The sequence below is a fragment of the Rhea pennata genome, chromosome 5 (genome assembly GCF_028389875.1).
Source record: "Rhea pennata isolate bPtePen1 chromosome 5, bPtePen1.pri, whole genome shotgun sequence".
NCBI classification, from domain to species: domain Eukaryota; kingdom Metazoa; phylum Chordata; class Aves; order Rheiformes; family Rheidae; genus Rhea; species Rhea pennata.
In genome coordinates this window covers 42,947,983-42,975,673 of record NC_084667.1, presented here as the reverse complement: position 1 = coordinate 42,975,673, position 27,691 = coordinate 42,947,983, and the positions used below count along the sequence as shown (strand labels likewise).

Here is a 27,691-nt window from a genome sequence, read left to right as displayed (position 1 = left end):
TAGGCCCCTCTCAGCTCTGCTGAGCACCAGTCTTCTCTCCCCTGTGAGGGGTGAGAAGGAAAGGTGAGGCTCTGGAAGACAGGAGCCCACAGGGGGATCCCTCCATCCCTGGACGCTAAACAAAGCACACGCATGCCTCCTGGGATGGCTCATTAAATATCCCTTTATTCCTCATTTTAAAATGGCTAATAATAATTAAAAAAAAAAAAAAAAAGCATGACTTTGCAGAGGCCACAGGAGACATATTGCCATAGAGAAAGAGTCAGGTAGTGCCTGAAGTTTCACTGGACCTGCATGGCTTGGGTTGCCCTGAAAGGGGGCTTACGTGTGATGGGGGAGCACTGGACTCCTCCGCTGCATTTTCTGGCATATGATGAGAAAATATTGCTTTATGGGGAGCTGCCCCTCTGGCCTTCCTCTTTCCCAAATGGAAATAAAAACAACCGCACGACAGTGAGAAAACAGTAACGGAAACCATAAAAAAAAAAAAAAAAAAAAAAAAGACAAGACCTCAGGGAAACAATTAAAAAAAAAAAAAAAGGAGAACAGCTAAAACCATGAACGTGGAAAGGCTGGCGAGTGCGAGCATTTCTGTCCAGGCCCCCAGCCTCTGCGCAAGCCTGGCACCCCGCGGCCCTGCCTGGCCGCTCCTCCTTTGCTTGGAAGCAGTAATGCAGGGAGGGATGCAGCCCCTCGCCCCTTCCTCCTCTCCAGGCTAGAGCTGCCTCTGGAGAGGAGCCCAAGCACCAGAGGCTTAAAAAGGAAAGAAAACCAGGGAGGATAGTCCTTGGCTAAGAGCACCTCGGCCTTCGGCAGCGCTCTGCCCAGGGAGCTCGAGCCCCTCGCGCCACCTCCGCGCTGGCCTGCCCTCCCAGCCCACATCCCTCCATTCGTCCGCTCCTCAGACGGGCGATGAGGGCACGCAACACCCCTGCTGAGCTGCAGCTTCTCAGCCGACAAGCGCAGGAGCCTGCCCCAGCCCCACGTCCCTTCTTCAACCCAGGGCCCAGGAGAAGGGCTAAGGGGCAGTTTCATCCTCTCCCTGGGTAAGATATATAATTTCTTCTTTTTTTTTAATATTTATATTTATATATATAGATATTTATATATACACACACCTGGTAACTCAGAAAGAGAAAAAAAATAGAATCCGTAACAATAATAATAAAAAAAAGTATTCTGGTTTAAAAACAATCCATTCCTACCACGCTAGGCGAGCGATTGATTGCACAAGGCCCACGAGTGGCTGGCCCAGCTGAGATGGTGCCAAGACACAAGGCTGCAGGACTGGTCTCCACCTCGCCGGGGTGGGGGGGCAGCTGCCACAAGTCCCCAGCGCCCGCAGCAGCGCCTGCTCCAGCAGCAGTCTCTCAGTGGGGCGAAGGAAGAGTATCCCCGCTCGGGTGTGTGCCACAGCCCCCAAGTCCCAGGGAAGGGCGTAAAAAGAAAAAGCTCTGGGCCTGTCTCCCCTTGCCCACCTCCCCTTTCCCCCCCCCAGGGTCGATCGGAGTCTAAAAAGCGTCCATGCATGTGGGAGCTGGGGGCACCCAGCTGCAAAACGCCCCCTCCGGCATCTGCCAGGGCCTTCAGGCATCAGCCAGGGAGGAGGTGAGTGGGGAGAGCAGCTCGGCCCCTCATACGGAGATCTCGTACGTGGTCCCCCCCACGCCGGAGACCTTCTTGACTCCTCCGCGGGTCGGGCTGCTCAGGGGCACCGGCCCCGGGCTGGGGGTGGCTGGGCCCAAGCTCTTGGGCTGCCCATTGGATTTGCTGTAGGCTGTTCTCATCTGCACCTCGTCCCTAGGAAAGGAAGGACACAAGGGCGTGAGGAAGCAAGCAAGTGTGCGCAGGGGGCACCATCAGCTGCATGCTTGGGGCAGGGAGAGGGGTGAAGAGGCTGGCACATGGGTGAGGAGGAAGAGGCCAGGTGTCCGTGTGGATCAGCCTGACCAGCAGTCGGCACCTGCTAGGGTAGCTGGGCCCGGAGACGTGGCAGGGCAGTCGCCCAAGGAGGGCTGTCCTGCGCGGAGTCAAGGAAAGCTCCGCAGCCCAAGGCGGGTGCTGCTGGTACTTACTTTGGTGCCAGTAACGGCTGCAAGGCCACCTCCTCTGTCTCGGGGACGCTGGCCTGAGACGCTGGTTTTTGGCTGCTGTAAGACACAGATTTGCCCAGGTGGGGGGCAGCAGGCTGATCGGGGGAGCCCATCGAGCGCACCCGCAGCGCGTGGGGGGGCTCAGGCTTGCCAAAGCGGGGAGGGGCCGGGCGAGTGAGCGGGTTCTTGCCCAGGGGCGAGCGCTTCGAATCGTCCGAGGAAGAGCTGGTGCGGGGGGCGTTGCTGGAGCCCGGTGTCGACTGGATACCCGAGTCCGCCAGCCCTGGGTCGTCCTCTCTGCCCGGCGACCCCGGGGCAGGCGGCTGCTGAAGCAGCTTCTCCCGCTCCTGGATGGAGGCCACGATGTGGCGGGAGAGATTGTCATAGCGCACGGGCGAAGGCTCGCGGGGTGGCGCGTGCTTGGGGGAGACGGCGCTGGCAAAGCGGCCGTGCAGGTCGGTCTCTCGCTGCTGGGCGATGCGGGCCGAGAGGAAGGGCGAGGTGTAACCGACGGGCGGGTCGGGCTCCGGGCCGGCCTGCACCGACTCAAAGTCGGGGCTGTCAGAGGGCGTGAGCAGGCTGTCGTAGGACAGGCTCCCGTTGCGCGTCTGGTTCACCAGGCTCTTGTAGGAGGTGGAGGTGGTGCCCTCCGAGCGGATGGACTGGAGGTGGCCCATCTCGAAGCCCGTGCCCTGGGCCGATTTGAGGCTGGAGGAGCGGGAGCCGCTGGACAGCGGGTCGAAGTGAAAGCTCTTGCCGAAGGTGGGCGAGCGGAAGCTCTCAGGCTCCAGGCTCGGCTCCGAGCGGTAGCTGGGCTTGCGGCTGCTCTCGCAGATGGAGTTGGGCTCCTTTAGGCTGTTCACTCGGCTCAGCTGAGGGCAGAGAGGCAGCACTATCACTCACAGAAGTACAGGCACCCTGCTAAGCTCTCGGTACACACACAAACACCCCAACTCTCCCTTCCCAGAGACTCCCCCCTCTCCAGAAAGCCACAAGCAGGCACACTGCAACATCGCCTTGAGGGCCGGCTGCCCCCGACACAGGGCAGAGCCCAGCCCGCCCCTCCACATCGGTCCAGCTCGTGGCCCCCGCCTTGCCGAGGTGGCCTCAGGCACAGCATTACCTTGGCGCTGGTGGAATGAGGCAAGGCAGCCGAGCTGCTACTGCTACTGTAGCCAGGGCGGTACTTGTACATGGTGGGAGTCGGAGGGCTGTCCTTGCCTAGCAAGCTGCTGTCTGCAGGCAGGGAGGGAAGAGAGAAAGATGCTCACATGCACGGCTCCCTGCGCCACAGCTGCTCCTCGACACTGTGCCAAGCGCAAAACATTACGCGGTGCCCTCCCCTCTCTTCCCCAAGAACCGGCTCCGAACCTGGGGGTGCACACACACCACAGGGACAGAGGTGGAGAAAAAGGGATGGGCTCAAGGAGAGGTGCACCAGGGACAGATGAAACGGGGCAGGATGGCATCGGTGGGAGGAAACATGTCCCCACAGCAGCATGTTTCAGGCAAGCACTTCTCTTTCCCAGCATGGCCTGATTTATCCTCCCCACCCCACAGAGGTTCTGGCCCAGGCTGAGGGACACCCATGAGTCAGAGGGGAGGGGGAGCCAGGGGCCTTGCACTGCACTGAGGTGTCAGAGAGAGCTGGGCAGCAGCCTGCCTTGGCAGCCCATGGACGGGCTGCCTAGTCCATCTCACTGATGCACATGTTGCAGGCGTTTTCCAGGGAACCAGGGCCAGGCAGTGCCGAGCCCCAGCAGGAAGGGCTGGGGACAGGGGACACAGAGCTGCAGGCCTCGTGGACCTACTGCAGGAAGCAGCTGCTTCCAAGCTCTGCCTTTCAGATCCCACTTCTACATCCCACGCAGGCATCTCTGAGCACTGTTTAGCTGATGCTTAGGGAAGCGGGGGAAGCAAGTCTGATGGGTTCAAAGAAAGTGTTCTTCACCACCAAGCCAGGCCTCCCCTTCCTTCGCCTCCTTCGCTTGGGCCGTGTCCCTGAGCTTGCCTACAGCATGATGGCCCGCAAGCCTGCCCATCGCAGGTTACTGCAGCTCACAGTCACTCCAGACAAGCACTGTGCTGCTAAGAAGCAAACGAGGAGCACAAGCAGTTTGTTTGGCCTCCTACTCCTCTCCAATGGAGCAGAGCCTGCTGTAAACATCCCAGTCTTCTCCAAGTGCAGGGCTCCATACACCAGCCCAGAGACACAGGCACTGCCTGCCACATGATGCGGCCGCGCTGATGTGCTTCTGGTCTGCTCAGCAGCCTGTCTGCCAACCGCCCTGGCTCCTGTCTGCCTAGAACAGCCCTGGGCTCCCTCCCAGCGGCTGCCTGGGACCCTGCATGCCTTCCTTACCCTCATTGGTGGCCAGGGTTAAGTGTGTCCTCAGGCCTGTGTAGCGGCTGAGGTCTGGCTTAGGTGGGGGCGGTGGTTCAGCATCAGCAGACTGGCTCTCCGTCACCTCGAGGCTTCCTTTGGACTGCAGAGACAAAGCGCAGAGGGAGGATCAGAGGGGAAAGGCGCAAGCTACCGCAGCCTCAGCCCTCCCCTTGGCGGGCAGCAGCGTTACATGGATTCTCACTGCCTCAGGGGTCATCCAACATACTGAGTGCTTAAAGGTGGCGTGTGTCGCAAGTGCTGAGGACGGAGAACCTCCAAACAATGCTGTGAGGTGGGGGGGACAGGACAGGGAAGGGTGATGGAGGGCGCAGAGCTTCATGCGGTCACTGCCGCATGGGGTGGACACAGCTTCCATCCCACGGGGACACACAGAGCAGGACTACAGGAAGGAGGGCAGGGAGCACAACGAGGCTCACTCGGTTCTTTACTCACGGATGCAGGCTCGCACCCCTAGGCTCCACGGGGGGCCTGGCACAGGGAGCGCTAATCTCCACCTTCCTCACCTTTGTCCTCTTCAGCTCTGTCTGGATACCATTGTCCACGATCTTGACAGCAATCTGACCATCTAACACCTCCGGACGCAAGAAGGGAGGTCTCACCAGCACTGTCTGCTCGGCCTTTGGGCGCCCAAGATACCTAGTGAAAGCCAGGGAGAGGGTAGGGAGGAATATCAAGGCCTGGAGCCTGGCATAGGGCTGTCTGCCTGGAAGTTACAAGGCCAGGGTGGCCCTGCTCTGCTGTGCCAGGCTTACCTGGGGGCCGGGGAGCTGCAGAGGACTCGACTGACATTCTTGCAGCAACCATTGGTGAAGGGGTTGACACCACCTCGGAACTTTCCCGTCACCTATAGGATGGGAAATTTCACACATTTAGGGAGGTGGAGGAAACCTCAGGAAATTTCCGGGCCAAGTTCCCACCCAAAGCAAGGCCAGTCAGATCAGGTTGCTCAGGTTTGTCCAGCTGAGTAATGAGTATCTCCAAAGATGAAGACCCCCCCCCGCTTTTTGAGCCCTTATTCCAGTGTTTGGCTACCCTTGTAGGGGAAAAGATTTTTCCAATGTCTAATAGCAAATTTCCTTGTTTACAGATTGTGCCCATTGCTTCTTGCCGTTTCCAAGAAGAGCCTGGCTCCATCTTCTCTACAACCACCCGTCCCATAGAGGACAGCAGCAGTAAGATCCCCCTTTGTGTTCTCTTCTCCAGGTTGCACAAACTTGGCTCTCAGCCTCTCCCCAGCAGTGCTTCAGCCCCCAACCATCTCAGAGGACTTCGCTGGACTCAATCCACTCTTTCCATGTCTATCTTGTACTGGGAAGCCCCAAACCAGACACAGTATCCAGGTGTGGTCCTACAAGCGATGAAGATGGGCTGCAGCAGGAGAAAGGCCTGTACCAAACATGGCTAAGCAGCCCCATGTCACTCCAGTACACATACCTGCTCGTTGGTAGTACGGCCCCTTGCCACGAGCACCACGTGGAAACCTGTAAGGCCAGCGACGGGAATGAAGAACAAGCCGGCCACGCACATCACAGCCATACTGCCAGCAGGCAGCTAAGGAAGGGCCGCAGTTCTGCTCCGCAGCACACCATCCCCAGTCCCACTGATCTCCTCCCCCTTTAGACCCCCTCCCAAAGCCTCGCTGAGCAGGGAGCTCAAGAGGATACGTGACTGCCATGCGGACTCCAGAGAGCTCCTCCACCTGGTAGAGGACATACAGCAGGCCAAAGCCAAACACACCCATGATGTGTGTGGTGAGTGACAGCAGGAAGAGGAAGAAGTAACGGTAGTTGCGTCGCCCAATGCAGTTGTTCACCCAGGGGCAGTGATGATCAAACTCCTGTTGGTGGGGAGAAGACACAGTGAGGGGCTTGGCTGCGGGTGCTTCTTCCCTGCCCTATGTAAGTCATGACTAGCGGTTCAACTTTATGCAGCAGCCTGCGTAGGCCTGACACAGCGCAGGGACCCACTGTCAGCTCGGGGGCAAGCAGAGACCCAGCTCACCGCGGTTCCTCACCTCCACACAGTTGTCGCAAACACTGCAGTGGGAGCAGCGTGGCGGCCGGTAGAAGCGGCAGGTCGCACACCATTTCATGCGCACCTGGATGCCCTTGATCTCCACAGTCTTGTAAAGTGGAGCTCGGAAGTCATCCTCCTTGTCCTCGTCTTCCTCAGCTGCCAGGGGGAAAGTCAGCAACACGTCAGCATGTGGGGAAAAATGACACCAAACACCAGCCAGCCCCCTGCCCTCCTGGAGATCCCCAGCAATGCTCTCCTCTACCACTGTCCCAGGTACATGCCAGACCCGTGGACCAGCCAGAGACCACTGAACACAGGGAGGGAGGATTCTCCCAGGCCCTGCCCCACACCCACAACACCCACCTGAGTCCTAGGTACCCAGCACCGGACATCAAGGTTTTATGCTGCTTTTATGACCTGATCCAAAAAGCTGGACATTGATCCCCAACCGACCTCTCCTGTACCATATGCCACAGTCTAATCACACTGGGGCAGGGCAAGATGGGTTTTCCCCAAGCCCTTTGGGATCAGGCCACTCCAGGGTCCGTGCTCTTCACACAAAGGGAGGGAGGGAGAGTGGAAAGAGTCAGCTCTACCCTTAGACACCTCGCAAGCTGAGCAAGACTCACCTCGTGGGAATATGCCCGGGTCCATGAAGGTGGCCATACTGAAGTTGGCCAGCACGAAGAGGAAGACGACAGCATTGTAGATAGGAATGACAGGGGAGATGTACAGGCTGAGCCCCGGACACCTGCCAATGCAAATGCATACCTGGTGAGATACCCAAACCTTGCTCTACTTGCAGCTCTAGCCCAGCAGCAATCCCCAGCAGCCCTTGTGTTGCCTCCCAGCTTGCCCCGCTCTCACGGGGCTGGAGTTCAGACAGCACCCTCCAAGCGAGCGAGGGCTGAGGGGTGTTAGCCGCCCCCCTCCGAGCCCTGCACCCCGTCCGCTCTCCCAGCGCGGCGGCACGGAGATGAAAGGCAGGGTGCAGACATGCCCGACCTGCCAGGCGAGCTGTCCCGGCCATGATCCAGACTGGAAGTCCACATTCCATGCTCTTGGGAGGTGGGTCATATTTCCCACCCTGGCACCCAAGGCAGGCAGTCCCACAGCTGAAAAACCACAGGGCAGAGGTGAAAAACTCCCAACATGCGGCTGTTTGCCCTTCCCGCTCTTCTCCAGCGGAGACACTCCACACTCCAACTAGCCTCTCTCCACTGATAAGACTAGGAAACTCCTACAGCTCTCACAGCAGCCAGGCTCCTACCTAAGTCAGGAGATGTAGCTCATTCCCATCAACTCATCCTTCTGCTCTCATCCAGTGCCCTCCATACCAAAACTGGAGTGGCAAGAGCTCCCTCAGACAAGTGTGAAGGGACAGCTGCCAACCTTGACCGGCAACCACCACCTCCCCCTCAGAGCTGCTCCTACAGGCGGCAGCAAGCACAGGGGTGCTCTGGGTGCCGCTCACCAGGTCTCCAACTCCTGCCTCTGCCGCGGCAGGAGGAAGGCCACACACTTGCACAGAGTATGCTGGGTCCCTTCTGGCTTCTCCAGACCCTGGCTGTCTTCACCTGTGTGGTGGCCCCACGATCCTCTCGCCACCCTGCTCCTGGCCCTGTCAAGCTGGCTGTATGCCACACCAGGAGGGGAAGGTGTGATGGGGAAGCCTGACAGCTTTGGAGGGGCAGGACTGTTTGGCCTGGAGTGCTCCGCAGGCCTCAGGTCCCTCCATTCACCCCTGTATCACCTCTTTTTCACCCCTCACGTCATCATTTTTCTTTTCTCCCTCTCACCACCCCTTTCACCAGGGAGTTCCTTGGCTAGAGGAGCCATCTGCAAGCACAGAATAACGCTCCCCATTCCACCCACAGCCCCAGCACAGGAAGGGGCACTGGCAGGGCCCGGCCCCACGCAGCACAATCAGGAAAAAAAAAAAAAAAAAAAAAAAAAAAAAAAAAAAAAAAAAAGCAGGAGCCAGCTGCTGTGGGGAGCTGCGATGCTCAGCAGCGAGAACCAGCCGAGTCGGTTTGACTGGCAGTGCCACGCAGCCAGCGAGATCGGCAGCCTCAGCGCACTGTTGTGACAGCGCCGGGAACCAAGAGGAGGGCTCAGGGAGCAACGCTGTAAGCTGGGATTTAAAGCAAAGCAATAGCAAGGGAAGGCCCCATGCGGGCTGGCAAAATTACTCCCGTCTGGGGACAGGATCCCTCACAGGGATGAGGGGATTTTCTCAGTGTGAAACTGGTAGCAGCTCTGGTACCTGCGGTGCCACTCGTGCTCCTCCCATCCGCAGGGGCCTGGAGACACTTCCTGTGGCACACCAGGACCCCTGACACCAGGTCAGCCTGCCCTGGCTGGCACCCTGCTCTGCCCTGGGCCCGGCAGGGCAGCCAAGGAGCCAGGAGAAGGCAGCCTGGCAAGAGGAATCGCCGTTCTTGTGCCTTGCCCTGGTGGGCCGGAGACAGTGGGCTTCCCCTTCAAAGGCGCCAGCGTAATACCCTAATCTGCTTTCCTGCTGGGAGTTTAATCCCACAGATCTAGGACAGCATCTGTCCCTCTCTTCCCTCCACCGCCAGAGCCACTCGTGATAAACATGGATGAACTTAGATAGCAAGAGCAGAGAGGGGGCAGAGCGCAGGGCTCGGTGAAGAGAGCGACATATGGTACCAGTGCTGTAATCCCCAGCGGCCCCCAAGCAGGTAGCAGCGAAGGGGCATGCGACGGCCCCCTCCTCTCCTCCACCATGCCTGCTACGACTCAGCAAGGAAGAGAAAGGCCGACTTTGGCCTCTTCCCCTGAGGGAGATGTCGGCCGTGCCACATCACCTGGTAAGGGCTCCCCAGAGCAGCCAGCATCCCAGTCACAACAGCCCTGGGAGCACTGGAGGGGCTGGGCGAACCTTGCTCCCGGGCACTGCTCCCAGTTTGGTCCTGCACACGGCCAGATGCTGGGCTCCTCCTCGCCGGGAAAGAGGCTGCTACCCTCCTGCTTTGGGGAAGTGCACAACAGGCCAGAGAAAGGTGCCAGGCAGAAGCTACCCTGGAAGCAAGCAGCAGGCATGAGATAACGCGTGGGTCCTGGCGAGGGGAGCTGAGGGAGGAGCTGGGTCCACCTGCCTCGGCAATCGCCTTGCAGCAGAGGAGGGGGAAGCAAGTCCTTCCTCACACCCAGAGCAGGCAGAAAGTGAGGCAGCTGCAGGCCTTGCCCTCCGAAATGCCCCCTGCTCTTCCATGCTTGCCCTCTTGGGCAAAGGAAAGCCATTCACTTCTGAGCATGGCCTCAAGGGAAGCACGAGGATGCACTCTTGATTTTCCAAGGCACCTGGCTAGCAGGAAGGTGCCAGGAGCCAGGCAAGAGCAGCCCTGCACGAGGCAGGAACTAGGTACTTGCCCTGTGCTGAGAGGTTTGCGACCAAACCCGCTGGGGGCTGCGGCTGACTTGCGGCATCAGCCCCTGTCAGCCTGCAGGAAGGCTCCCATGCAGTCCCTGTGCATCGTGTTCGGGCCCCAAAGGCCGACCCTGCTGCACCTCCCAAACCTAGCGGCACTGCCTCCAGGCTGGGAGACTGTGCTGAAGCACCTGGTCCTCACTCTGTGGCAAAGGTGCCTGCAACACACAACCTGGCAAAGAGAAGAGCCACGGAAGAGCGTCTTTCCCCCTGCCACTGCTGTTCCAACAGCTGTTGTCACCACCACTTCCTCTTCCCTGCCGAAACGGAGCCTCGCTCCCTCCGACCCTCAGCAACACCTGCAGGCCCTCACCCTGCGCACAGACAAGCTGCTGCACCCACAAGCCATCTCCTCAGAGATCTCATCCATCCCATCATTCCCCTGTGCTGCTTGGGAGCCTCCTGAGCACATCGCCAGGATCAGAGCCTTCCTGGCACCCTGGGCGATGTCTCCCCACCTTAATGCATCTGGGGCAGCATCTCCCTGGCACTTCCCCAAGAGCTCTCCAGGGCAAGGAGCGGCTTCTTTACAACCCGCATGGCACCAGACATGCCGGCTCTGCCTCTTGAGATGGTTGGCTCTACCATCTCTTTTGGAAACAGGCCAGAAAGGTTCTCTGCAAAGCGGGTAGTGCCAGGCTGGGATAGACTGACGAGAAGACCTCTCCACCGCACAAAGTAGCGGTGGAAAGCTTTAAAATCCTCTGCAAGCTCCAGAGGGATGCAGCACAGACATGACAATGCAAGACCAAGGGCTCAGTAAGAAGGGTAGGAACATGCTAGCCACATTGAGCCCAGCATGACTGGCATCACTGGGAGTTGCCACAGGATGGGTTTATGTAACTGGAAGCGATGCCAGGAGTAAAGAGAGGGCTGGGTGCAGGGAGCCTTGTTTGCTTTTCTGGAGCAAGTCCCCCAGGTAGGCTTCACACCTACTCCAGCCTCCTCTTCCCTCTCCCAGGGCCAGTCTCTGCCAGAGGAGAGACCTGGGCTGTGCCAGGGCTGCCCCCAGCCAACAGCAGGGTGCTGGCAAGCAGGCAAGCAGAATTCAAGTGATCTGCCTAGATGCAAAAAAAAAAAAAAAAAAAAAAAAAAGGAAGGAAGTCTACCAGATAGTGGAGTGGCACCCCCTCGAGAAGGAGCAGGGAGGAATGTGCCCCTTTACCTTGGGATTAAGCAGGGAAAGTTGAGCCCTGTAGCTTCAGGCACACGTGGCAGCTGCGGGCACCCCGGGCCCTCCGCTGGCAGAGGGAAGCAGTGGCTCTGCTGCGGTGAGCCAGGGACCCGGCAGGGCTCCCACAGCCCCAGGTACTCTCTCAGCATCAAAAGGAGGGCAGCAAGGAGAAACTAACTGCTCATGCCCTGTGGCCCCCCTCACTGCTTGGAGGCCCAGGCGCTAATGCCGAGCAGCTTCCCAAGGGCCCACAGCAGAAGCCTTACAGATTCAGAGAGGGGGCAGATTCATTAGCTCCCTGCTGGCAGAACTTCTCTTAGTCTCTGGAAGACCAGATACTGTATTTGCTTCGCTCTCTGGCCTCAGTGTGCAGCAGCCTCTTTTGACAGGGCAGGGTGTGCGTGTGTGTGTCTTTACTGCCCTAGGATCCTGACCCACATCACTGGGCAGAGCACCTCGACTGGACAGGAGTCTCCAAGGCTTTGCTCTCTGCTGAGCTGCGTAGGTAACAGGGGCAGAGGGTAAGACTGCTGGAGGAAGAGGGGCCTGGGGAAACGCCCTTCCAAAAATGCAGAGCAAGGAGCTACTCTCTCTAGGAAAGTACAATACAGCCCAATTCTTCACTTGAAAGGGATGGAGAGGAGCCAGGGAGACCCAGTCAAGCTTGCATCACTGCACTCCAGTCACCTCACTACACAAGGAAAATGCCAAAAGCAAGACTGAGCCAAACAGGCAGCCCAGATCCTCTGCAGACAGACCCCAGCAAGGCAGGAGAGCAGGACAGAGGTGCCTCAACAAAGGCGAGGGCAGAGGAAAAGCTCCGGGGCAGATAAAAAGGGAAGGACTTGGTCTTCCATGGGAGAACACCACCTTCCCACCATCTCCCTCGCTGTCTGGACATTGAGCCTTTCCCACCAGGAAGAAACACAGCTTCCAGCCTGGGGAAAACAACAGCTACCTGGCTCCCAGGCTTGAGGAAAAGACTAATGCTTCACCTTAGAGCGCACAAGCAGACTAGGACACCTCAGAGGCAGCCACATCTTTAAAAGAGAGACCAGTGACAGCAACTGGTCAAACGGAAAAGACCAGCCTGAGAACATCGAGGCAGCGCAATCTCCTTGTTTGGGTCAGCCCTGCTCAGAGGGGCTGTATGTTGGCAAAGGGCTCACTCTTCGCTGTTGCCTCTGAACGGAGCCTCGAGTCTCTGCTTCAAATGGACATGAGCCTCAAGGCAGGCCCATGATTATGCAGAGAGCAAACCTGCCAGACAGACTCTGCAGTTTGATGGGAGACTGAACTTCAGCCACTGGAAATGGGACTTGACTGAAGAAGCTGGTGCAGCACCTCGGGGCTGGTTTACACTCCTATCCTTATCAGGTCTCGCTAGATGCTTGCAACTGGACAGGCAAGCTGCCAGAGGCTGTTCTGCCCAGAGTGAACTTTATACCCTGAACAACAGGCTGGGGATGCAAAGCCTGTCCAGGCGTGGATTTTGGGAACCAGGCCAGGCAATACCCCATCCCACAAGCACAACACCCTCCCCAGAGACCACAAGGACTCGCAGCTTGTGACACTAGCTCTGATCGAGTGCTTCCAGGTCCCAAGCACTGAGCCAGAGGTCCAGTCCTCTGCTCACCTGCCATTCCCTGAGCGTGGTAGACAGCAGACGCCAGGCTACTGCCCTTGCTCCTACCCCAATGCAGGCATCTGTCCTCCCAAGATCCCTCCACCATGAACTAGGTGCCAGCTCTGAGCTCCACACGAGGCACCAAACGCTTGCCTGGGAAGCGGGAATCCTCATGCCTTACAGACCTCACACACTACTTGAACCAAATGGCCCACTGGCATTTGCACCCACAGCTCTAAACGCCAGGGAGTCTCCTCCCCGACAACCAACTCCCAGGACCAAAGCCACCCTACAGGAAGCAGACAGCCCCACACAGACATGCGGTTTGAATCACACACAACAAAAGTCGCTGCTGATCCCTGAGGGGAAACCTCACTGTAAGACACAGCAATGCACACCTGCCTTTCACTCTCCCAGATGGACGTAGCATGGAGCTGCACGGCTTGCCTCAACACCGAGGACTAGCTAGGGAGCATGGCTGCCACCTCCTTCTCCTCCACAAGCTAGGTGAGGAGGAGGGCGGCTGTTTGCCACCATGGCCATGCAAGTCCTGGAGCACCCATAAAGTGTGCTTTCCAAATCTGGATGCAAAACACACCCATTTCTGAAAGACCTGTCAAGACTTGTCCCAAGCAGCAGGTAAGAGAAATCACAGACACCCAGCAGTCCCAGCCTGCCAGGCAAACTGAGTCACACTTTGAGCTGAGACAGAGGGGTTTTGCCACTAGTCTACCAGAAGGCCATTACTCTCCAGTCTGGGTCACTGAATATGCATCCCCTTAACGACAGGCCAGAGACTGTGCAGGCTCAGAGCTACCTCCGGTCCCTCTTGCCCATGTCCAGTGTCAGTTCACTCCCCCTGCCCCCCTCCTGGAAGAAAGGTGGCCCCAAAGACACCTTCCCCACCCTGCCTGCACTGCTGGACTCTGACCCGCCACAGTGAGTGACTAGGAGCAGGCGCCGTGCCAGGGACATGCTCACCTTCCTGACCCTCAGCAGAAGGGGTGGACTCATGGCCTTTCCCACTCTCTCGACAGCCCTGCTGCAAACAACCCTGCTCACTGTGTCAGTGCCACAAGTTCAGGTCCAACTGGGACTAAGTACTCCGTGGTGTGCCAGAGCTACTACCAATGCTGAGGACTGGCAAATCCCACCCTGGTGTCCCTCTACTCCTGCCCTTCTTTCTTCTCTCTCTTCCATCAATTCTGGAACAGGTGGAAGCTCCTTTACTGAATAGAGCCCTGCTAGCTGGGAGGACAGCTAGGAGTCCAGAGGAGTCCACACACTATCTACCACCTTCCTGAATAAAGCGTTGCACCAGGAGCTCACAAAATCTTGGGGTACACTGAAAGATGTTTCACTTTGCTGTCAGATGGCAAGATCTATGCATCAAAAAGGGAGAACTCCCATTTCATACCTAGTTATTTATACCACTCAGCACCCAAAAGAGGAGAGCAGGAAGGTAACAGCAAGAGACAGCAGTATACAGACCCAAAAGCCATCACAGCCTGTTAGGGAAGTGGGAAGCCACACTGAACAGCTGCCATGCAGCACTGGGGACAGTAAGAGTCTTGAGACAGACACAGAGGAGAGGCCAATTCACATGGAAAGAGATGCAGGAACAGACAAACGGACCCCAAAGGGGATTTCCAGGCTTAAAACGGTATGTGTTCAAGCCACTAACAAATTAGAGACTCACTCTTCCTTCCAGGAACATTCCCCTTTCCTGCCTTCTCACTCACTTCGCTCAGTAAAACCAACCTAAGCTCATTTCAACTGCCACACATTTCACAGCACCTCCTAGTTAAGTTAATCAACTAAATGGCGTTCTTGGCCCAGGGGTATAAATCCTAGGCCAGTCTAGATGGACCAAAAGGAAGGCACCCAGCTGATACACTAGAAATAATACCTCAGAAAGAGACACAGAGTCTTTCAAGAGCAGACCTGAGTATAACAAACCCAAGCTAACCTCAGCCTGATGACAAAGAAGCCATGAGAGGTATCACAGAGTCCTTTGCTTTGTCCCAGTGTAACAACATGCATTTAATTTTCAAAAGTACATGCTTCAGGCCCAACACCAACAACACAACTCTCAGTAAACCCGCCAGACACTGCAAGTGCTTTTAGAGGGGGCTGGGCTCGCTTTCACGTGAGCCTACAGACTATGGTGAACACAGAGGGGCATCAAGCTCACAGCCCCTTTGCTGCATTGTCACCTCTAGAAAACATGAGACGGGGGACGAGGGGCACAACAATTCGTGGGAGATCAGTTCTCCAGGTCTCAAGCAAGAGGCAAAACTCATCTGTAGCTTTGTATGTTCCTTCTATTCCCATTCCAGTAGCTACATGAAAAAAAGGCCCCAAGAGAATTTTAAAGCCAGGCAGTAATGCAAATTCCCTTCTCTCTTCACCAACTCAGGCAAAAAAGCACTCTGTTTTGCTGCTCTGCTTGAGATTGAATTTAATGTTTTAAAGTAGGTTAAATAACATCCACTGACCTACAATTAAAGCAGCTCTGCCCAGGTGTTCCCGTTCTGAACAAACCTGCTCAACAGCACACAGGTTTGATCACATCAGTGCTTTGCACCACATGGCTCGCTGATAAGCAGCTCCTATCGGCTTCTGGCTGACGTGATAGCTCACAACTGAATACCGCTGGCTTGAGAACAGCAACAGCAGCAAAGATTGGTTTTGTGGGGGTAGGGCTGCCCCTGCTATTCCCATCACAACTGAAAGCAGAGGTGCGCTGGCTACCCCAAGCACAGGACGTCACGCACAGCAGCTCTGCAGGGACATCACCCACCCCCTGTCCTTTTCCTTCAGCTGTCCTGACCTGGTAGCACAGAGTTGGTTACTTTTTACAACTGTTCGACAGCCCAAAGCGACAAAACCTCCAGCCCTGCGAGTCCTCCGAGCTGACAGCAATGCCTGCCTGATAACTGCTCTGTATTTTGGCACCAGAACTTGCGCAGGCTCCTGAATGACACCACCAGCTGCCTCCTGTCACTGGAAGGAGGAAATCAAAGCAGCTCTGGCCTTTAGTCATCAAATTACCTTTTTATTGCCTGGTTGCTGCCACACATTAAAGCTGCAGCGACCTCCCAGCCACGACAGCTTCATCCGACCGAGCAGGCAGCACACATCACGCCCTGCCCTTCTCTCTCCGCTTGTGAACGGAGCAGCTGCTGTGTTGCAGCCTCCTCCCTCGGCTCGCTCTGCACCAGCTAATCCTCACAGCTCTGGCAGCAGCTTCAAGCACTAAAAGCCCTCGCCAGGTGAAGCTGCTCCATGAGAGCAAGCGCTTTAAGAAGCCAAAGGAGGACGCTCAGCAGCCTACCCTGTACCCAGGGGGAGAACGCAAGGAAACATGCATGCCTCCTTGGAGGGGACCCCTCGGAGAACAGCTCACAGTCGCTTGCAGGAAGAGAAAGTGAAGTAGTCACTTAAGCAGGGAGGAAAAAGGGAGCTGGTCTCATCTTCTGCCTCCCTGGAGAGGCTCTGAAAGGATACAGCGTGCTCGCCACGGCCTTGGACCACCTGCCTTCTGTAGACTCAGGAACTCTGACCACCCTCTTCAGTTAGGCTGGTGCACTGCAGGCACTTCCTTGCTCCATAGGGCTGGGGTGGGAGAAAGCCTAACTTCTGGATGAGATAAGAAAAGACAGCTCAAGGCTCAAGAGGAAAAGCACAGGTGAGGCCAGATGGCTGGCCACAGGGAAACGCTGAGCCGGGCGCCCCACTTCAGCAGTGCCAGCAACCATTGCTCTCCTCTGCCTGCTCTGAGACGGCGGCTGTGACGCAGGCACGTGCCAGTGGACAGCATGTTTCTGCGCTGGCACAATTATCCCAGCGCTTCTCGAACCCTTTGCGCATTCTCACCAGTGCCTCCAAAGGCATTAATACCAACACACATCTCCTTTCTCTTACTGCTGTCTCCCACCCCATAACAAACATCCCCCCTTAAATCTAACCCCCGGGAGCCCATTGCTATTCGGCAGGATTCGGGAGCTAGGCCCAGTTGCTGCGCTCTCGCATTCCTGCCCGGGGTGACATTCGGCAGGGCTGTGCCACTCCCCAGGAGCAGCACACAGCGTCCTGCCGCTCAAGCGCAAGGGCCCCACCGCAACCACAGGAGCGCAGAGCACACTCAGCACCCACTACAGCGCTCGTCCAGGACGCGATCAGCTTGTGCAAGCCGTCTCTTCTCCTAGCACCTTGAGTTCCCTTTTCCCCCCATTTGCCACCAGGCCAGAAGTGGCTCAGCTCTGTCCTGATATTTGCCACATCGGAAGGGAAAAGAAGTTGAAGTGACAACAGCCCTATTCCTCTTCTAGTCCAGGGAGATCTCTACAGCATGGCCTGGCCCTTTCCAGTAACCAATACCATTTTACACTCTGGCTTTCCCCTACTGACCAGCTGCTTTGAAGTGAACTCAAGAGTCTGCCTGGGGCCCTGGTGACTCACAGACAGGTCAGTTCCTTCAGGCCCTCTCCCATTTCATATGGACAAGGCTGAGATCAACAGCAGTGAAAGATCCATGCAGGGGGCAGAGTACTTATTCTAGATCTTTCCTTTGTGGTCACAAATCAGTACAGAAACTCTAAAAATAACATGCAGCCTGCCCCCACCCACCAAGCACTTGGGTTAGCCCCGAAGGAGAAAATTCCATGTATTATCTGTCACATACTAATAGGTCACAAACTAACTCCTAGCCTGATTTGTGACAGAACTGTCAATAAGACTAAGACAAGCATGTTATGCAAATATTCAAAGGCAGCAGAAAACAGGCTGCCAGGAACTGGAGTTGAGTGATGGCAAGGTGCCTTGCTGGGATTCACCATGTCCCATTTCCTCTGGCTAACCTTACGGGAAAACCAAATGAAACAGGCCAAGCTTAGCTGAGCTTGAATTGCTACTATGGACTGCAGGGCTGTTCTGATGCTTTAAACACCATGTCCACCCTTCAGTGTCCAAAACACAACACCCCTTCCCCTGTTATGGCAGTCCCAAGACAAAGCTAGGGTTCCTCTGTCAAATAACCACCACATAGTCTCTGCCTTGACCACATGGACTGTCTCCTCAAGTCACCACAGCAAGGGGGTTAGGTTCCCACTCCTCAATTCACCCTCCCCATTCTTTGGCTGAGTAGCTACAACTCACGTGAAGGCAAAGAAGAGCGTGGTGGCTCCCACTAGGAAGACGGCAGCTGCTGAGACCGGGACGTATTTGCTGGGTTTGAATCTCTTTCCAGATGCTGCTGGCATGTTGGAGCTCTGGTGGGGGATCCGCCCTGCAGCATAGCCCAGGCCCAGCTGGAGTCAGAACAAACACGAAAAGGGGAGGGGAGAGGGAAGGGGGTAAACCGCTGCCCAGTCTCCTAAATTACTCTTCGAGTGAGTTCTGAATGGAGCAGACAGTTCGCCAAAGTCCACCACGGTCTCTAGAGTGAGAAACCCAAGAGTGCAGCCAGAAGAATCCACGCTATTCTCTGCTCTGCAAGTGTTTGAGTGCGTAGGGAAGGAGATTTAAAAACGTTAAAAACTCAGAACAGAGAACTGGATTTGGATTTAAAATAACCGTTGGGATAAGAACACTGAGGGCTCTTAAAAGCTTCCCTCTGTTAAGCAATGGCCTACAAGAAGCAGGCCCTCATGAAGCTTATGGTGGCAACCAGACTTCAAAGAGAAGGCAAGTGTTTCTAGGCTAGGACAACAAGAAGGTGACAAGAGAAATTTGCAGCACTGAGATGAGAAGCTGGGTGCACCTTCCCACCCAGCAAGCACCTTGGGAACGAGCAAGTTACTGGTAAGACTTCTTGCAAAAAGCCACTCCAGAGGTCTCAAGGAATCCACTTCTCCTTTTTAATCTGCCCTTTGATATCCAGCAGCCCCCACTGGTTGCTGCACAGGAGGAAGGGGCTGTCTTGTAAGCAATCTGTCCAGCTTCCTTCCAAAGCTCTGCTGCCGCCTCCTCCTCCTCCCCCTCGCTGAAGGCAGTCGCAGAAACACTCTCCCTGATTTCACCAGGATCTAGGACTGGCTGGCTGGCAGTGGCTGTTTAATTTTATTTATTTCTCTCTTGACTGTTAAAGCCGAATAACAGCTGGTGCAAGGTTGAGCTGTAAATCCTTTCTTTGCAAGGGGGGCTGGAGGGGAAGGTCCAGTGGATTGTATGTTTTCGTGCTCTTCCTACTTGTTCCTTTCTCCTGACCCTCCAGGCCTTTCTGCGGACTGAGTTATTACTTGGTTGTTGTGAATCAACATGAATTTCATCAAATCTTGTCTGTGGCAACCATTTCTAAGAAGCACAAGGTAGGTTAAGTGAGGGATCCGGAGGAGAGTTTTCAGGGAGCACTTTTACAACCCCAGAAGACAATCGATGTTGAAAACTGGGCCTGTCTCATCCATAGCCTGAGGGGTGTGGAGGGAGATCTCAGTCTGTTCCAAGGTGCTCCATTTTTTCCTCCCGTCCCCAGAATAAAATTGTTCCTCATTAATCCATTGGTTTTAAAAACATCTAAATAAAATCATTAAAACCTGGCATCTGGAACGCCACACCTCACCTAGAAGAAAAAGGGAAAAAAAAGCCAAATTAACAAGGCAAGAGAAGAGAAACAGCCATGTTACTTACTAAAATAACACAGAATGCCCCAGGACACTGAGCGTGCATTTATTTAAAGAGGGGAGATACAGCCTGGCAGATTTCAAATCATGTTAGCAAGTGGGAAAACGCCAATTTCCAAGCCCAGCTCTGACACAGATTGATGCGGCAGCCCCAGGCATATCACCTATCAGCGTACCTTTTCACATCTGCAAAACCGAGGTAACGACCACCTTGTGGAGGCTATTATTAGCTATGGGATCCTCCGCTGCAGTGTTTCCCATCCCCAAGTCCCTTTCTACTCACGCACTGGGAAAGGTGCTGAGCACTCTTAGCAAGCTCGATTCTCTCTGCATTGAGCAGGAGTTAAAGTCAAATAACCTGTCCGAGACTACAGACCAAAAAATCTATACCAAGTCTGGAGTAAGATCAGGGACCCAAGACCTGTCCAATGCTCTTGTACCTTTCTACAGTTGTAACTCAAGTCCTGATGCTACAAAACACCCGCTCCCCTGAGGTGAAGGGACTAATTAGAGACTTAGAGACTTCATGTGAGGGTAGAGGCTGAAGAAGGAAAAGACGGACAGGACTCTCCCTCTCCTCCCCCTCAAGGGTATGTGACAAGTAAGGCCCACGGAAAACACCAGCCTCTTGACTGGAGAAGGTATGTGTAGGTACCTCTGGACAAAGGAGAGCTCAGGTGGCACTAGAACAGCCCTGTTTTATAGCACCTCTGAGAACATGTTACGCTTGATTGATCACGAGGGTGTGGGAGGGCAGCTTAGATTACTTGTACTTAGAAAATGGGGGAAAACAAACCTTTCTGAAAATACAGGCAGGAGGCAACAACGTGCCCCAGACTCCAAGCACCCATGAACCCACTGCAGCTCAAGAACAAGCTGGACATAGATTATATTTCATTTATTATTGCTGTTACAGCAACTTTACCTCGGCTCGAACTTCATTCGTTATACATTCTCCGCCTTGCTGCCTCCTGGTCTTACCATGGAGCCTCTATCACATTATAGATCCAAACACAGAGCCACAACAACTTGTTCATTTTTTTCATTCCAGTCTTGTCTTCTTTTGCTCCTGAAAACTTTTTCTTAAGGGTGGATGGGGAAATTTTATTGCTGACTAAAACATTCATGAAGGCTGAGAACTGCAGCACAAAATTAAAGACGCATTTAATGACTAAAATATATTACAATTAAATCAGTTCAGTCACAAAACAAGGCGTCAGTCACTCAGGCTGACTAATCACAAAACCTCTCCCACTGCAGAGGAGCTCTGCCTTTGCAGAAACTAAGCTGCACTTTTAAAACTAAGTTTTTATCCTCATGACTGAAAAGAAACCCAACATAACAGTGCTGTATTGATATTCCTGAATCTGCAGGCATAAAGCTCCAGTTTCACCAGTTACAGCCCTTGACTGTGACAAGTTTAAGAGTAAGCAAAAACAGCCATTTTCCATGCCAGGAGCACAGCTCCCTGGAAAGCAGTTGCCCCACAGCTTCTCTCTAGTGCCTCCCAAATAAAATTCTGGACTGCGAGAACCCACAACAAACAACGGGACTTTAACGTTCAGGGAAAAGCTCAAAGTCTCCCAAAGACAACCACTCCTGTGCGATCACAAAGTAATTTTAATCTGAAACAACTGCTGCTCTATTATAGATGGAGAGTAATTCTAGCAATAGGTTTCTCTGAAGTTTAAAGATGACATCACTGCTAACTACTTTAGCAGAAGCAAGCTGCTAATACACTCATCTACTGTAACAGGGCATCCCAGTCCTTCGAAAAGCTCCTCCATGAAAACAAAGCCACACCTCAAATTCAAACATACTAGCAAACTTGAGAAGTTTTTCCTTTAATATTCCCCCACTGCAGATGTTTCCCTTTTCCAAAGCTTTCCTTGGACTGTGTAATTAGTATTCTCCTCGATCAAGGCAGATGCTTCTCAAAAACACTTCCCCTACAAGCCAGGCTGCCTTCACCAGACCCTATCTCAAAGTGACTCCGGTCCTGCTCAGTTCTGCCTGCACTGTTCCCAGGCCCTCACTTAACGACAGGCGCATTAACTGAAGTTAGCTGCTCTATCTCTGCATACTGGGTGATCTGTCACACTCTGGCATTTGCAAAGGTGCCTTTGCAAGCTCACCTCAGTACAGAAAACAACAGCCAGCCAATGCAGAAGAGGGGCATGAACTTCCCATCAATAAATAAATAAATAAATACTAAAGATAATTACTCATGGGATGGTCTTCCTGAAGAAGTATTAAATGCGAGTGGAAACCCCTCTCCCCAAACTCCTCCCCAAAAAAATGATCAGCAGCAATACTTCAATGAGTGGTGACACCAATATAATCTCTGACTCCTAGCTGTCTTTATCCAAGAATAAACCCAGAACTCAAACGAACAAAAGGTCCCTTTGCTCATCATGCCCAGCTCCCAAAGCCATTACATGACTCCAAGACTCCCTCTCTCAGCTCTCTGGTGTGCTGATCGCCTCTGGAGCCCACCAGTGCCATATACCAATCCGCTACAGAAACCGCCCTCACGCAAAGGCCTGATCAGACTGACACTTGCAGACATACTGCACACGGCCCTTCAAGCCCACGAGCTGAAAATGGGAAGCCAAATACAGTTGGTTGCATGTCCCGACCATGAGGCAACAGGGCTCATCCTCTGACAGCTGGGATTATTCAGATCACTGAAGCTCTTTGCAGCTACACCATCAGAGGTGGAGCAAGGCACCACATGCTAGAGTCCTTGCCATGCAATGTCAAGGTATCTTTTCCCTTCTTTTTAGACAGGAAGAAGACAGTATAAACTATCTGGCTCCCTTAAACCCCACTATCCTTGTCATTTAACCTGGCGTCAAGAAGGAACGAGCTACATGAAAAATTCACCCCCAGCTCCAAACAAACTCTGACTTGGGCCATGGATTCTCCCAAATACGTGATTTCTCGCACAGCCTCCCCTCTTGGCAGTGCTGCAGCCTGCCTACCTCTGGTCCCTCCTCCATTCCTTCTTTCCAGATCCCCTGTCTCTCTTACTTTGCTCCTACCTATGAAGGCTCATTTACAGACTTCCCTGCTCTAAGAATTCCCTATCTCAACTCACTTACCTGAGGAGTACAAACACTCTGCTCCTGTCTGATTCTCTTCCTTCTGTCACTTCCAGCCTAACAACTCCTTTCCACACTTCTCTGGACCTGCCCTCAACTCAGCCCAACTCCTTTCTCCTCCCAACCAAGCTTTCCTAGCTTTGTGTGTCACTGCTCACTCCCTTTTCCTTCTCCTTTGGCATTTCTGGCTGCTCTTCCTATCTTGACACCCTTTTTTCAGGGTATTTTCCTTGCTCCTCTCTGTTCAGCACCTTCAGAGCATGAGTCCAGGCTTCTCTCAATCCCATGGATTCAGCCAGCACAGACAGAAAGTTCCCAAACCAAGCACTCCCTTGTTTCTGCTCTCTGGTCCCATAACACGCCTTAGCACCTGACAGTGTCTCATCTGCTCGCTGATCTTTTTCCAATACTTCAGTTTTCCAGAGGCCACACTTTTTTTCCAGGCTTATCATCACATCGTCTACTCTAATCCCCCCTCCTTCCACATCCTCTTTTCCAGTCTTATGGGCTCTCCTCTACCAACATGAGAGGGCTGCATCATGTCCATTGCTGGGCACTATCATTTTCACATTTCCTCCCTCAGGACATTTCAAGTGCAATTGGTATCACCTTCTATTTCTCTTTCAGTCTGAATATTCTTTTCTTCAGCTAAGGCCCTGTATAGTCTCTAATTTCCTCTTTTTCCAATATCTGCTTCTTGAAGCTCTGCACTCCTCCTTTCCTTCCTCCTGCACTCTCCACCCTGCCTTACTCAGTCTGCTGTCAGCTCCATGTCTCCTCATCTCAGTTTTCTCTAGTAATCCCTCCACATACAGCCTGTAGAGCTGCTTTGTACTTCAACCTTTCTGAAGCATCAGACAGGACAAGAAACATGCCTCATCATACTCTTCCTATCTTCATCAAGTTAGGGAAAACATCTGTAAGCAAGGGAATGTTGTGAGATGTTTTTTTCAATTACTGTCAATAACCACTGCAGTTCCTCAAGGTCCTCCTACCCGGAAGAAAGGAACACGCACATCAACATTACAAGCTTCCCTTAAATGCACTGCCTTTCATTACTGCCTGAGGAAAGGAATGTAATGTCACAGGAAAGAGTTCAATCTTAGTTACTAGTTCCCAAATATGTATCACTTCACCAGCCGTAACTATCATCTGCAGTTACCTACCTACTCCAAACCAGTCCAACTGAGTTTCCACAGCACAGGTCAAACAGACAAACAATTCTTTCCATGTGATGCAATTCCCAGACAGGGCAGATCCAGGATCGCATGAAGACAAGATGTGCTTTACCTGTTCCCATTGTGTTTTGATTAACTACACCTAGGAGTCACACAGAGAAGGCAACTCCAGTGCTAGTTCCTCTCTATCGTCTTGAGCTTGGGTACCCTCAATCTCCCACAGCTAGAACCAAGTGAGGCAGCCAGCCCAAGATTGCAGTCTTCCCCCTTTTTGGCACAGAACCCTCAATTGATACTTATGCCAAAGCGAGCTGCACAATCAGCTCTCCTCTACTGTTGAGATTTAAGAACTGTCAGAATTAGGAAAGAGAGAGCAAGAGCATTCTTAAACCCATCCACTAGGAACCAGCAACACAGCTGAACCAGACCATATGTCTCACTGCAGACCACCAACAGGAATACACCACTTATCTCTGTGACCTTCCCTGTCTTCCAGCAAGGAAAGGCACTGATGAGATCTGAAATACATTCCAGCCAGGGCCCCTCTGTCACAGAAGGTAATTTCAATCACAGAACCTGGATAGTGAGAAGTCAAAAGAAAGTATCTTTTCAATGTGAACAACAGAACTGTATTTCTATTACTGAGATGCATACCACAAATTAAAATAAAAAGCAAAACCATTCTTGCACTGATAAGAGTTTAATGTCAGAGAACTGTATGCTACATGGAAAGGTAAACATTAAAATTCCTATAGCAACATGGAGATGCATGGCCTCCCTATATACGATTTTCTTATCGTCTGTATCATGGTAATACTGGACTACACAATTCAGGCCCTCTTGCACTCACCACTGTACACGAATACGAGCCCCTGCATTAAAGAGACTACTGGGCAAAATTTTCCTGCATTTAATTCATACAGAGAATACACAGCCATACTGATGTTCTCACTGTGGGAGAACTAGGAATCCTGTCCAGAACCAGACTTCCATGGCCTTACTCATGTTTTCACGCAAACAGCCTAAATTTTGCATTATTGCACTTCCGTGCATTTAGATGTACCGTTTTCTTCTAGAGAGTAAAAAGACAGAAGAAGGAAAAAAAAGGTTTTATTCCAGAAAACAGCTAACAAGTCTTGTATCCACTCAGTACTTATCGCCTGCCCTGGCTTATACCACTCCCATTCTTTTTCCTCTGTGCATCTTACAGTGATTTACACAGGATTAGCCCCATTTTACAGACAAAGCAGGGAAGTCTCCTTCAATGCATCCATGTCTCATTCAATGCATCACTGTGAGTAAGGACTAAAATCCAGATCTCTTGCTATTGTGTTATCAGAAACAACAGCCAGTGACTGAAACAATGGGCACAGCAACAGAGGTGTGAACTTCCCAAAATAGGCCTTGTCTAAAATAGGAGTAAAGGTCTCCCCTTAGATGCAGCCAGCTTCACTTAACTACCACCATCTAGCCTCTAGTCAAGGCTACCTTGTACCTCAGAAACCAACTGGAATTAAAGTCTCCTGCTAAAGAACAATTGCTGTCTCCACTGGAGGCAGAGAAGGTGATAATTAGATTAAGCCCACTAAGTTGATCCAAGATCAACTCTCAACTCTCCTCCTTTTGATCTAGACAAGGTTCTACTCATATTTTATACCTTAGAAAACTCTAGAAGCATGAAGGGCAGAAAACGTGTTTTCCTAAACGTCCCATTTTGGATACATGGTGGAGCAAGAACTAGAACTCCTAGAAGAAAGCATTTCCTACAGAATCATCAGTAAGGCAACATTATAAAAGCAAAAGAAGTCCGTCTACCCTCCATCAGCAAGATGGGCAGGAGGGCGGAGCTCTGGGGTTTTTATCGCTTCTAAGGAAGATGTAACCAAACGTAACTTGTGGCAGTTACTTGTGATTTACACATCTCACGCTCAAAATTTGGAACTTCTGAATAAAAATCAGGTTGAACACCTGCCAATGCAATCTATTAAACCACTCAAAACCACAAAACATAAGGTGGAAATGTGTTTTGAGGAGTAACTCAGATTTAGATAAGGCAGTAACATTCAGAGCAGGACACAGAGAGAGCCTGAAGTTTTAACTTCTGGTCACTGCCAGACCATGAGAATCAAAACATGTGCATTCAGACACCAGGCTTTCAAAAAATAAAGTTGAAGAGATTTTATCAAAGGTTACCAGCACTAGGGCTACCAGCAGTGAGGACAGCCTCAGTTACATCTCAGCGACTGGAGAGCAAACATGTCCTGGTACAGAAGACTTCCACACGGACACAACTGTTCCGCCCACTACGTCAGGAAGGAGTCATTCACAGAATAACACTGCCTACTTCAAGGGCTGTAATTACAATGGATACTGAGGCAGAGAAAGTGAAAAGCAAAAGTGACCGACGCCAAAGCAAAATGAAAACGAGTGATAATCTCTGTCCGTCGTGAGGTGAGCTCCTGACACAGGCAACCAGGGAAACAAATCCAGTTTAGGTGTACGTACGTCCCCCCAGTCACAATCCTCAAGGCAGCTCTCCGCTCAGGGCCCTTAGTACTCACTGTACTACTATTCCCACAGCACAGGCACCGCGCTGGCCCTGGGCCGCGCAGAAATCCCCGCGACCCCGGAGCGCCCGGTCCCTCCAGAGCACACCTCGCTCGCAAGGGGAGGCAGGGCGGAAGGGATTTCAGGCCAGAGCACACCTCGCTCGCAAGGGGAGGCAGGGCGGAAGGGATTTCAGGCGAGGCGCGCGTGCCGAGGGTACTGGCATTCACCGGGCCCAGCAGGAAGAAGACATCTTAGCCAGGAGCAGAAGGAAGCACAGTTCCTGGCGAGGAGGTGCTGCATAACCGCCCAGGCCGTTAAGCGGGGCAGGGCTCCTGGAGACGGCAGGTGGAGAAGGGCAGAGCAGGCAGGGCGGAGCGCAGCGGCGCCGCAGGGGCAGCCCGCCCGCCCGCCGTGGGGAGCCCCGGGGGGGGGGGGGGGGGGCGGGGGCTGCCGGGCAGGGCCCCGGCTCCGCGGGAGCACGGCAGGGACAGGCCTCCCGGGCCGGGCACCCAGCTCGCCCCCGGGCGAAGGGGGTTTGGGGGCCACTCGGGGCAAGCGAGAAACGTCGCGGCGGAGCCCGGGGAAACCGGGGCGACGCGAAGCCCCCGAGGCAGGGGAGAGCCTCGGCAGGCCGCGGCGCGGGGAAACGGGCGGGAGGGGGCAGAGGCCGCGGGCAGCGCGGAGCCCCGCGCCGAACCGGGGGCTCCCGCGGCGAGGGGCGGCGCGCGGCGGGGCAGGGCCTGGGCGGGGGCCGGCGGGCGGGCCCGGGCGGCCCGGCGGGCTCATGGGACTCACCGCGCGGCGCGGCCCGGAGCAGAGCGGTGCGGAACGGGCGGGAGGCCGCGAGCGCGCAGCCAACGCTCCCGGGCACGAACCGCCGCCGCGCTCGGCGGCTGGGCACGACGTCACGGCCGCGCCTGCGCACGGGCCGGAAACCGGGCCCCGGCGGCAGCGCGCGCCCCCGCCCGCGACACCTCATTGGCCGCGCCGCGGGGAACCGCCTAGAAGACGCGGGGCGGTGGGGAGGGGACGCGGCGCGCGTGCGCGTGTGTCAGCGGTGGGCGGAGGCGGAGGCCGCCCCGCCGGTGCGGGGAAGGGCGCGTGCGCGGAACGTACCACGTCCGGAGGCGCGGTGGGCGGCGCGCACTGCGCAGCGCGGGGGGGGGAAGGGGGGAGCGACTGCGGCGGGGGGAGGGACGGGACACCCCGGCGCCCCCCGCAGGGCGCGGCCGAGGGGCCGGTGCCCCCCGCCCGTGCGCAGGCCGTCTGCCCCGGGCCCAGCCCCTTCCGCGCCGCAGCTGCGCCTCTGCCATCCCAGGTGTCGAGCCCTACGAACGCACGACCCCAGCGGTGCCCCCCTCCCCAGCACAGCCCCCGGAGCTTTGCTCTCCTTGGTCATATGTCCGAGCCCCCAGAAAAGACCCATCTCCCCCGCCCCCCCCCCCCCCCAAAAAAAGGAGGGGCT

The 27,691-nt window shown here is 54.4% G+C and overlaps 1 protein-coding gene across 2 annotated transcripts; it reads right to left on the bottom strand.

The window, feature by feature from the left end:
- Positions 1 to 151: 151 nt before the first annotated feature.
- ZDHHC5 (zinc finger DHHC-type palmitoyltransferase 5) lies at positions 152 to 27,107 on the bottom strand. Of its 2 annotated transcripts, none has more exons than XM_062576224.1 (12): positions 27,022 to 27,107; positions 17,932 to 19,333; positions 7,146 to 7,267; positions 6,515 to 6,672; positions 6,165 to 6,337; positions 5,935 to 6,037; positions 5,253 to 5,344; positions 5,004 to 5,136; positions 4,456 to 4,579; positions 3,217 to 3,329; positions 2,076 to 2,965; positions 152 to 1,800 (listed from the first exon to the last, which is right to left on the bottom strand). In XM_062576224.1, the coding sequence occupies exons 2-12, from the start codon at positions 18,033 to 18,035 to the stop codon at positions 1,635 to 1,637; spliced, it is 2,178 nt and encodes a 725-aa protein (XP_062432208.1). In that variant the 5' UTR covers positions 18,036 to 19,333; positions 27,022 to 27,107; the 3' UTR covers positions 152 to 1,634. The 2 variants fall into 2 exon arrangements, with proteins under 2 accessions (XP_062432208.1, XP_062432209.1); XM_062576225.1 differs by lacking the exon at positions 27,022 to 27,107 and adding an exon at positions 25,870 to 25,888.
- Positions 27,108 to 27,691: the final 584 nt, after the last annotated feature.

Bases quoted from the DNA above. Each gene is read 5' to 3' on its own strand.
- ZDHHC5 (XM_062576224.1), bottom strand. From the start codon at position 18,035: ATGCCAGCAGCATCTGGAAAGAGATTCAAACCCAGCAAATACGTCCCG. The intron at 5,345-5,934 runs GTATGTGTACTG...CCCATCCTATAG, and splicing joins GCCGTACTACCAACGAGCAG to GTGACGGGAAAGTTCCGAGG. The intron at 5,137-5,252 runs GTAAGCCTGGCA...GGCTTTCACTAG, and splicing joins TGCAGCTCCCCGGCCCCCAG to GTATCTTGGGCGCCCAAAGG.